The sequence below is a fragment of the Anneissia japonica genome, unplaced genomic scaffold (genome assembly GCF_011630105.1).
Source record: "Anneissia japonica isolate Jap-2015-1 unplaced genomic scaffold, ASM1163010v1 scaffold287598_len761594_cov195, whole genome shotgun sequence".
NCBI lineage: Eukaryota > Metazoa > Echinodermata > Crinoidea > Comatulida > Comatulidae > Anneissia > Anneissia japonica.
Window position 1 is genome coordinate 635,146 of NW_022705477.1, and position 12,267 is coordinate 647,412.

Genomic DNA, 12,267 nt, shown 5'->3' on the forward strand with positions numbered 1-12,267 from the left:
TCCTTGGTTTGGCCTGGAACCTGTCTTTTATACACAGCTAGTTGGGTATAAGAGACAGAGCCTCCACCCTCCACGGGTAGGCCTACTGGTTTCTGTTCAAACTTTACGGTATGTTTTTATTGTCTATTTTTCACACTAAAACTTCTGTATTTTAGATTCTGTTAAGGGAAAACGAGTTGTTATCACAGGAGCGAGCACCGGCATCGGTGAGCAGATTGCCTATCACTTTGCACGTCTTGGGGCTAAAATAGTTGTGACTGCACGAAGGGAGGCAGTCCTAAAAAAGGTAAGTCACATTAAAATAAACTCATTTATTTTCGAAAATTAAAGATACAAATTAAAATAATAATAATAATAATAATAATATTAATAATAACGTATATAGCGTATTGTCAATTAAAACAAACTGTTCAATGCGTTTTACAAAAGTTAAAATGGACAAATCAAATCAAAATACATTAGAAATAATTATACAAATGCTTAAAATTACAAACTACCAATTTTAAATATATATAAAATAATTTACAGTAGTTAAACAGCATATAAATGAAAGACAATGAACAAAAGGAGCCAACAATAATCACACATTAATATTAAATAAAGCATATCAAGAATAATAAAAATAATAAATTACTGGCTAAGCTGTCAGGGGAGGAGGGGTTGAGTGAGATAAGGATAACTTTGGGTTCCCACTTAATGAGATTTTTTTTTAATATGGACCCCTGGATGGCCGGAAATGGCAATCTCAGACTTGAAAAATACTTTGAATGTAAAGTTAATAAAATACAATATTGTTATTATACCCTCAAATTCCACTAAATAAACAAGCATTTCATTTCATAGCCTATTTTCTTTCTTTTTTGGACTGACTGACCTACAAGCTCTGGATGGTGGGTGGGGGGAGTTTAAACCTCCTTGCCCACCGATTGCACCGCCACTGTGTGAACGGAATCATATGTTTGAAAAAACGATTAAAAGTTAATGGCAACTGATTTTACTCACAGTTGTACATAAAAACAGAAATTATTTTGTTTGTATATAAATGATGAACAGTAAGAGAATTTAACATATCTTTTAACACTATGGACAACCCCTCTTAAGGGGACACACCTATTAATGGGACAAGGACGCTGTCTGGGATCTGTCTCTTATACACATCTAGATGTGTATAAGAGACAGCCCCCCCTCCATGGCACCACCTGAAAATAAGGCAACGGGACATTTGTGGGTGGGAGGATTAGCAACACAGATGCTGAAAAGCGGGGAAATCGTAAATTATGGCATGCAACTTGCATGCCATGAGTCTAGTGTACTCCAACTAGTCGGTCGCCCCCACGTGGGATGATACAGGACGGTCATGGCCGGTTAAAGTACAAACATAATTAAATTCGGCAACGACCTTTCATCAGCTAATGGTGTGCTAGTTCTTTAACGAATATATTTAGACTGATTTTAGGTACAAAATGGATCGCAGAGCAAACGACTTTCACACGACAGTAAGTTCATTAGTAGACAGGCAAATGCTTCTTATTCTCTAATCAGTATGAGTAAATTGTTCAAACCAGATGTTGTTGTTTGAACCAGGGAGATCTCCCTGCTTGAACTATCCTGTCGAATCCAGGATTTTTCTCACAACAAACTTTCTCCACCTCGAGAGCACTTTACGACTCGTTTGTATTCTGCTGTAGTTTATTTACATTTTTGTGTAATTGGAAAGAATTCTTTGATGATAAAAATGCGGTCTTTCTTTTAAAAAATAGTTCTGTCTGTTTGGTCCTCCTGAATATTATCCGATAGACTTATCCATCAGTCCACAATATGTTAAAAACACAACATTGTCAAATGTAGGCTAATACATTATTCCAAAAACCTTTATTTGCACACAATTATTGATTTTTAGGTTCAAATGCTGATAGGTGATGGTGAAGAGAAAGCCAAGTTATACCAAATAATGCGAGATTATCACAGGTAGGCTAACGACATTATTTTGGTGCAATATTATTTACAAATTAAAATGCTTGTCTTAAAGGAAGGTATTGCTGTCAAATTGTACTGCTGCGAAAGACAAAACACACGTTAGGCTGCACTTCATACTCCTGATAAACAAAATTCGATGGCTGTTTTCTTTAAGTTCCACATGTCATTATATTCATCTAGACCGTATTATATTATTGTTGCAATACGGTATACATTGAATAATGTGATATCATGTTTAAATAGACTAAGTCTAGGTTAGTTCAACAAACAGCACTCATCTTGTGGCGTACGTACTCGTAATTTATTTGCTAAAATATGTTTTTAATTAATAATTATTAATGGTATACCTCAGATATAGCGTTCATCTTTCCAAGATAAAGTACCTTGGTATTGTGTCTTTCTGAGAAAAGCTATTTATTTGAACGCATTTTCCAATGTTAACCATTGTATGACCGTAATATTCAAGGAATTATTTTGTTTCGTTATTTATGTTTCTCAGCTGCTCACAATCTTTCAGTTTCACCGTGTGTATACATTTTCTGGTTTGTTACAATTTCAGACCATTTAATACCTAAATGTTGTCACAAAAATCTTCTCTGAGAAATTAATTTCAATTCCTATGAAATACATACAGGTAATCTGATTATGAAATGATTTCTTTAGTATGCTTATACCGACCAATGGTATAGGCTTAAAGTACTGTAGGCCTACTTTTCCTAGTGAAACCGTAACGAGTAGCTTATAGGCACATGGAAGACGGCTATTCTGTCTGGGATTTATACAATCATATCTTGGCATAAGTGTTTGCTCAGCATATATCAATTGTTTACTCATAACCGAAGCATAAACACGTTATTACCTGAACTTTAGTCATCCGAATGAGCTGTGCTAAAGGAGAAAAATCGTATTGTGTTATAACCTCAAACAATTAATACAGCGCATAACAACAAAAATAATGCTGACGATGATGTTATGATTATAACGATAATAATAATAATGATAATAATAATAATAACAACAATAAAGGTAATAATAAATGATGATGATGATGATGATGATGATGATGGTGATGGTGATGATGATGATGATAACAAGATGATGATGTTGGTGATGATTATGAATGATGACGATGACGAACGATGATGACAATGATAATAGAGATGATGGTGAAGATGATGGAGAAAGATGTTAATGGTGATGGTGATGATGATGATGGTGATAATGATGATGAGGAGGATAATGAAGTATGTTAATAATGATGCTGATGATGGCGATGATGACTAGGTACCTTCTGTAATGCGAAACGACAACGCATGCTACTTTAGCAATTCACTTGATTTTCTTTTTTTATTCTTACAGAAATAAAAATTTAACCGACTTGGTAACAAAATTGAAAGTGATATTATGTACACCAAAACGTTTAGCTGTATTCCAGATAATCAGACAATTCGTGCCACCAGCGCAGCAACAACAGTACGATGTTCTCTGTCCCCCACAGATTAGGTTCGTCTGACTAATTTAAATTCATTAATCCTTCACCACCAATGGCAAAGAATATGTGTTATATTATGATACTTCATGTATATCATAATAAAATACAACTACATCATTCATGTCAAAATACCGAATAGTCCATGACTATTACCATAAACTAACATTAAATGCTAAGTTGTCATTTCACAATCTTCTTATCGAGTCCACAATAAAAGACAATAACTACGATGTATTGCTAACAGCTGTAGAAATTTGTTTTAGCAAAGAAATTCGCAAGGTTCGACTTGTCAGAAAGGATGTAGAGCCACTGGGTTTTCGTATTCGAGGGGGTGCTGAATATGGTGTCGGTGTATACATTTCGGAGGTTTTTCCAAAATCTCAAGCAGACAGGCAAGGTCTCAAGGTATGATTATTCATACAATATTGAACCCCTCAACCTTTGGGTCACCACCTATTAAAGGGACACCTTTCAGGCTACGAAATAAGAGGACACACGATTTAGTTCCCGAAGGTGTTCCCTTAAGGGTTTCTACTGTAATGTTTTTGTTAAATAAACATGTCGATCATTAACTAGCTTCCAAACTGCAAGCAGACAGGAAAGGGAGTATAGCCCTTCCTTTTAATGAACTTCAATATCATTTCCTGAAATATTATCAATGAAATTAAATCAAAGGCAAAAACTTGAATAGGACCGAAGTTTGTCAAAATACTTTATCTGAATCATATGAAGTTGACGACATTCCTCTACGTTGCTCTACAGGCTGGCGACGAAATACTGCGAGTGAATGGTTTCAAGTTAAGTCAAGCCATTCAGAGCGAAGTAGTAGCATTGATGAACATTCGACGAGATCTCGTAATTAAGGTTCGATGTAAGTTTACACTTTACCACTTTTGATTTTTTATTTCTAGAAATAATGTTTATTTATTTGATTTATGTTCTAATGTCATTGTAATTGACAGCTGTTGGAATGACGCCGATAAAGAATGGAGCCACCGATCCAATCAAATGGAAGTTTGTTACTGATGTAGCTTTTGCTGCCACTTCTTTTCTGGTAAGCTGTGGTTGAAATCTGGATTAAAATTAAATGTTCATCATGCAAATAATTTGGTATAATTATTATGTGCCAAAAGGTCATATCTATTTTCAAGTTATTTATTTGAGTGTACAAATAGTAAAAATAGAAACAATATTGTTTCTTTCTATGTAGGATGACGTATTAGATTCATTTGAAAGTCCGGTCCAGAGTGAAAAGAGATCCGGCAAGAATACCGTTAAAATTGATCTGTCAAAAGGCGATCCTCTTGGTTGTGGAATCAGTACAAATGAATCAGGAAATCATGGAGTGTTTGTCCACCGGGTTTCTGCAGGTTCTCTTGCAGACAAGGCTGGAATAAAGGTAAGAATGATCAATACAGACCCACCATGTACTATAGAATAGTTAATTGTCAGTGGCAGAGAAGGCTGACGGATTGATTACCGGTAGACGCAGCTATACAGTATAATGTTGAATTTGTTTCACTCATTTTTGTCTTGAAGCCCGGAAATCAAATACTTGAAGCGAATGGCGTGGACCTTACAAATGCTTCTCATGCGGATGCTATCAAAGCCATCAAGTCCCGAACTTCACTTGTGATGGTACTTGTGAGCAAAGAGGTAAGTAAGCCATGGAAAGGTAGTCGGGCATAAAATTGCCGATCCAAACAGTTATTTTGATTGCAGTTCATGATATTGTTTGCCAGAAGTTTCAGGAATATACTCCTGACCAGGGACCAAGAGTAATTTTAGTTGGACCCCTGTCGAATTGTTTTGATATAGACATATAGACGCTTAAATCAGTAAATCAGTTTCTATCTAATTTTGGACTATAGGTTACAGCAGTGACCAATCGTCAACATAAACAACGTACCAGTAATGACACACCAAAGAAACCGGCTGCTCCATCCGTAACAGGAGAAAATTGGTGGACCAACCCACCTGAAAATATGGTAAAGTAAATGTATCGTGGATACAAACGTTCAAAAAAATTCTCATCTTGTCTTTATATAGCGTTAAGTTGTTGGGGTTCCGGTGATCACTGTCTGTAGTAATAACCTGCCGGATTCTATAAATAAATCATTTCTTACATCTCCATAGACCCAATTGCTGTATTTGCTGTATATACCTATGAAGTGTAATAATACTGCTCTGAGCTGAAGAATGTTAATTTCAGAATATTAAATCAAATAAAAAAACAAAAACGTAAAACCATACACTTTGTGAGTGAATATAAATAGTTAATAAATTTGGTTTTTTCACGTTTATAGCATTCTGCGCTATATATAAATAAATTTATTATTATTATTATTATTATTATTAATTTGGTATTATATGTTATTGTATCTATATATAGGCCTATATATATATATATGTATGTGTGTGTGCCTTATGTATTTATATGAATGGCCTTCGATTACAGTTCACCGATCGCCAGATAGATGGACGAGATTTACGAAAAATTGAACTAAAATGTAATCAATTGGATTTCGAAGTTGAAGGTGGTAAAAATTCTCCATTGATGGGGAAAATAATGGTGTCTGACGTACAACCTGATGGGGCTGCTGATAAATCGGGTATGAAATTAATTTGTTCCTATGAGAGTGGTATTCTAGTATGGTACTATGATGACTTATCATTGTTACCGTTTCCAACAAAATCCACCGCAATTCATCATCGAATGTTTTTTTTTTTCACAGGACAAATTAATAAAGGCGACCAGATTATGTTGGTTGATGGAAAAACATTTATAGATATCTCACTAAAAGAAGCAGAAACATTTCTTGAAGGCCAAATTAAAAAGGTAAGAATCTAAGAATAATATCTTTTAAATGAAATAAAAAATTGAAGGTAAATAACTTGGAATAATCGTATATAAATATATATATATACATATGCATATATATATATACATATACACATACATATACATACATATACATACATATATATATATATATATATATATATATATATATATATACACACAAATACAGAATAATACAGTGAATAAGTTCGTTCAGTTTGGGCCTGATCTACCTTTTCCCAAGACTGAATTTGATTGAATACTGCTATCTAGGAATGTTCACGTCCTACTTTAAACGAATCCGAAACTTGCCATCTTATATATATTTCGTTATCATGGCAGTAAAGTGATAATATTCACAGAGTAAATATAAATATTTAAAAACTATAGAAATTGAATTAGAAGGAACACCTTTCATTTATAAAAACTTCAGTAGGTCTAAATTCCTTTTTCTTTTTAAAGAATGGCAAGATTCGTGTGATTGTGGCCGTTTCCCACATAAAGAATTTTTCGGACGACGTGTAAGTATTATTATTCTAATGTACATATTTCCAGTTTACATTAATGCACTTCTTTTATGAACAAAACAAAGAGGTATACGAAATAGGTATACGACTTGAATTGTTACTACTGAATGGTTCTTCTCTTCTCTTTCTTTCAGTACGTTCTTCTAAAATAACTAGATTAGAACGTTATGTTGCCTGGTCTAAACTTCACTGACTTCATTTCAACTCCACTCATGGGCTTGGTGAAACTAGAATCAACATTACTACACAATGCTATTGAAGTTCTGGCGTTTTGGCTCTGTTGTATAATATTATGTATTATGGACAATAGATAAACCTTTAATTTTACCTCTGTAAGCTAATGGTACAGTAACTTAATGAGTAACACTATAAATGATCACTAGGTTTACTATAGCTATCCCAACACAAGAGGAGTTTTCACGTAGTTCAACACATGCACCGTTAAGTCCATAAGCAGTGGACGTTCACACCATATCTAATTTTCCATATCTTTAGACAGATTGAACAAAGAAACAGCTCCTGTTAGGGTATGAAATTGTAGAGTAGTTACTTAACGCTTTCACTTACATTTGAATGCTGTGTTACGCATTAAGCCTACATAATATATTTTGTGACTGTTATAAGCTCTATCCAGACTATCCAATTTTTTTGACACAAAAACTCTTGTATGCCCATATATAGTCATGATGTGCCTATATATGGTTATGATACAGTGGCGTATCCAGAACTCTTGAAATGGGGGTGCTGATGAGGGGGAAAAGAAAGTGAAGTGGGGGAGGGGGCTCAATGATCAGTTGAGGGGTACTAATTCGGAAAATAAGGTGATTTTAAGTACTTGACCGTGATTTTTTTTTGGGGGGGGGGGGCAACTGAGGAAGCACAAGTAATTTGGAGAGTGCATGCAAACCTCCCCCGCGCACCCCCTAGATACGCCACTGTCATTATGTGATGTCATCATGACTATATTTTTGTCAAATAAATTTGAGTCTGGACAGGTCAAAAAAGTGCTGTTATATTTTACTAGCACTTTCAGAGTACAGTCCACTACACTTTAATGAGATTTATTGAGGGGCTTGAGGGATTCTTGCTTTTCAATCCACAGTGTTCTGGATTCAAATACTGTAACTGCTTTTTGTTCACTATTTAAAAATAAACACCACTGAAAGGGTCGCCCTCTATGGGTTCAAATTCAAACTAATAATTAATTGATTATGTTTATAAATATTGTTTGCATGGTGAAATATTAATATATTAATGCTTGCGGTACACCCCGTAAATAGTTCCGAAAAAACTGTTGTTTGTTGAAAATGTCTTTACGTTTTGATTGAGTTGCTTCAATCGTCTTCAGGAGAATAAAATCTGCAGATAATCCAAACACGTTTATAAACTATGTAAACAATTTGTTTTCTTCTAAACACAATCGCTGCTAGTATACTATAAAGCCGGCCAATGTAAAATCATTCAGATTTGTTTTACCATCATGGAATGTCATCCGACCACCAACACAATGCTCTACATTTTAAGAAAAGCTTTAACAGTGATAAGCCACATTTACACAACACTGAGTGCATTTTTATCGTGTTGTTATCGTGTCTAGTGTAAACGTAGCTATCAGTACTGAAGTATATGAGCTATAAATGAGTTTCCAACAATAGGAAATAAAATACATTGTATGTTTTCTTGTTTTATGATTTTTTTATTCACTTATTATAAATCTGAAATTAAAGTTTGGTTGTAATAGCCATCAATGCACATAAAGGAGTAAACAACTAAGATGAAAAGTGTTAATAAAACATGTAGAGCCTTTATTTGTACCTTTCCTTTGTCTCAACCTACCTTCGCTATGTAACTGGTTAATCAAGCATAATAAATGTCTGTTGTTTTTTCACAGATGCATACTACATCAATTGATGACATCACCTTTTCTAAAAAACATTTTTTAAATTTATTAAAATCATGAACTTGGTAGATTACTGAAAAACCAGGTTATTTTCAAATCGATATTCAATAGGATACTATGCTTTTTTCAAATGAATATTATATTCTTGAGATGCTTCTCTAAAAAGCAATTAGTAGACATAGTACACTATGGGAAAATTATTATACGAAGATTAGATTTAATGCTTGAAAAATTAACATTTCTGCATTCGAGAGAGAATACAGTCACTGACTTTTGGTCGGTGCATGCAGACATGTAAAAATCGTGCGATGATTTCATAACTAGGCTAAGGTCTAGTAGGAGACCTCGGCGGACTCCTGCCTGGCCGTAGGCCTACTTCTAAAGTAGTCTTTAAAATAGGTCTAGAATATTCCTATTAAGCGTTCAGTTGTTTTGTTTATGAGTGTTGACTGATTCAATGAATTCCTTAATTGTTCATACACAATATTAAATTTGAAGTAACTTTCTTTGGGTCCTAATTAAGCTTACTTTACGAAAGTAATTTTCAATTACAACCCAATTTTTATTGCGGTGCGAGATGTCTTCGTGGTGACGAAATAATTAGATTATTTTCTGCACACGAACCTTAAAAATATCAAGCCAAGCGTCCACTAATGGAAAAATTAGTGGACTGTGGGGGATAGGCAAATAACATTGGGAGTTGCAGTGATGACATCACGATTGACTTAAAATAGTGCTTATGATACAAAATATAAAATTTAGGTTAATATTGATATAACTTTCACTGTCTCATAGCGGAAAGAGAATGAGGACGGCTGTATGGTGTAGGATGACCTTGTATACTTTCATTGAGCACTGAGGTGGATGGCTCTGTTTTTGTAATGGTAGCAATATTGTTGGTTTATTCAGGTAACTCACAAAACATTATTAAAGGTCAAAGAGCCAGGAACTATCTCTAAGAAAATACAGTTCAATATCTCTTTCCCGAAGAGTTTAGCATCAACATGCTATATAACTGTCATTGCATTCCATAGTACAGGCTCAATATGGTCTTTCCACCATAAACTGGGTTTACTACTTTAGAATCTAGTAGCTTGCACAACTATGAGTGACTGCAGACATCACACATCCGGTGAAATGATTGGCAATAGATGTCAAATGCATCTGTACTTATATTCAGAATACTCTTTCACCTCCCTTTTGCTGCCTTCGCCAGTTTCATCTTCTTTGGTTTATCATGAGGATTCCTATCTGGAATACTCATCTTCTTTGCTCTCTTCTTTTGATCTCCATCTCCCGCACTGTTAAGAGGAGAAACATAATTATTGAGAAATTTCACTTAACCTAATTTCATCTTGAGAGCAGCTTAGTTCAGTTGGCCAAAATGTTGGTAACCATGGCGATCCTTTCAGCCAAGCCCCGCCCCTTGGATATTGTTGCTAAGGTCCCACAAATCGACTGTGTAAAACATAACGCAAGCAGATGTGTTTGTGGGACAAGACGTGTGTTTTCTATACAGTATGCACTGTTCTGATTGGTCAGTTCTTAAGTTTGATTGACATGCAGGAAAGGTCCATTTCACGCACTGCTCTCCCTTGTTTTTCAGCATGCGGGCTTAAATGAGAATATAAAAAAGGGCACTGTTTGTCTTGTGGACAAGATGCTGCACTGTTGGTCTTGTGTGCAATATGGCTTGTGTGCATGTTAAAAAATACAGTACACTCTTCAGATAAAAATAGGGGATTGTCTCCCAGTGTACTGCATAATAACCACCAGAACGACCCCATTGAAAAATAAGTCTTCTGTGTTCACACCAAATTCTTCTATCTAATAAGTTTGCAAGATTCTAGGGCTGTTGAATCACTTCTTATTGCAATCCTTGGTATGACCTCAAAGACATTTCAAACCAGCTACCACCTTCCCCTTCTCAGTAGTATTAAAGCATAATTGATTTACTGTAGTATCCTGCCCAAACACAGCAATATGATTAGATTTGATTTTAATAATATATAAGAATAATAAAATGAAACGTAAAAAATGAATATGACCATACCTTTTGATGCTGACAACATTCTTCTTGGAACCTGACTTCAAAGCTGACGTCCACTCATTTTCTTGCCCTTTGATAGCATACCTGAAGATATGAAAATCCTTGTTAAATGCACTATTCAAAATTTGCATATGATTTTAATGCATACTATATTTCCTATATACATGACAGAATATGTCTATGCAATAAACACCCATATCTACCATGCAGTGGCGGGCTGTAGGGTAAACTGAAGGGTATGCTAGGCTGTGGCGTATCTATCCCCCCCCCCAAAAAAAAACTTCATGCTCAAGTAGTTAAAAAACACCTCAAATCACCTTATTTTGTGAGTTACTGTCCCTCACCTAATAATCAAACCCCTCACTTTACTTTCTCACCCCTCCCTCTCATCAACTCTCCTTCGATTTTTAGAATAACGTTCTATAGTTAAAATACAAATGTATGTTCATTTTTTATACTGGCATGGATGTAATTTCTTCTATTCAAAAGAATTCCTATTCCTGTAAGTTTAACAAATTTCACTATAAATAATATAAGGTTCTTCTATACTGGTCATATGTATGCAAATTTATTTTAACCTAATCATCGAGCTTATAGAATGTCTGGCAATACAAATTACCTGATCGCCAGTGGAGGTCCTGATTAGGCTACTGTATAGAGATGCAGAGAAGAGCATTTTTATTTTATTTTATTTTATTCCTTTCAGCCAGAACCACAAAAAACAAAATCAAAAAAGAAAGAGGAGGGCAGAGGAGAGGCAAAAGCAGTACAAAAACTACTATCACCGGATATGGTGTGCCCCTCCAGCTCCAAATTCAATATTATTAACTAATATAAATATTAATGGAATTAATGGACGCAAATGGATAAAAAAGAGTTGCACATATACTCTTGGAAGCAGCGCTTCCATCCTATTCTTAGATTGGTTATTCAAACGCCACCACATGGTTGGCACAATAGCATATTTAAGCATTATAGGGTATGCTCCCACTTCCATTGACTCACTGAATACGCGATTGGCTGAAACTGAAAACCAGCCATGCAAAAATTCTAAGCAGCAGAGCAGCGTACGATGCGATAGGCCCGGGCGCGACTTATCCTAGATACTAAAAGAGGCCGAATATTGAAAAAATTTGCTATTCCAATGAACTGTAGAAATCTATTAGAAAAATCAAGGTTTGTATAGAAGATTCTGGCTAAGAAATGCTAAATAAAACAGAGAAACTGTACAACTATTATTTATTTCTTAAGTTTTACCTTGACAGTCTGCCACTGTTATATGGTAGTATACACTATAAGCATGGAAAAAGGAAAAACCTAGTACTACAGTATACTTAATTATATTACAGTTTACAAACCATCAAAATAGTTTTTATAAAAAAATTGAGAATGAAATTAAAGTTAAACATGATTTGCACTTCGCTACATGAACTGAGATAAACATTAAGAAAAGTGTTAACTGTAAAAAAAAAATGGGCG

The 12,267-nt window shown here is 34.8% G+C and overlaps 1 protein-coding gene across 1 annotated transcript; it reads left to right on the forward strand.

Annotated features, from left to right (window-relative positions):
* Positions 1 to 1,359: 1,359 nt before the first annotated feature.
* LOC117105552 (harmonin-like) lies at positions 1,360 to 9,691 on the forward strand. Its single transcript, XM_033246731.1, has 13 exons — positions 1,360 to 1,496; positions 1,901 to 1,968; positions 3,337 to 3,480; positions 3,733 to 3,874; positions 4,232 to 4,340; positions 4,432 to 4,523; positions 4,680 to 4,868; positions 5,009 to 5,125; positions 5,341 to 5,457; positions 5,928 to 6,081; positions 6,205 to 6,308; positions 6,774 to 6,832; positions 6,973 to 9,691. Exons 1-13 carry the CDS (start codon positions 1,464 to 1,466, stop codon positions 6,983 to 6,985), a joined length of 1,341 nt encoding a protein of 446 aa, XP_033102622.1. The 5' UTR covers positions 1,360 to 1,463; the 3' UTR covers positions 6,986 to 9,691.
* The last annotated feature ends 2,576 nt before the right edge of the window (positions 9,692 to 12,267 follow it).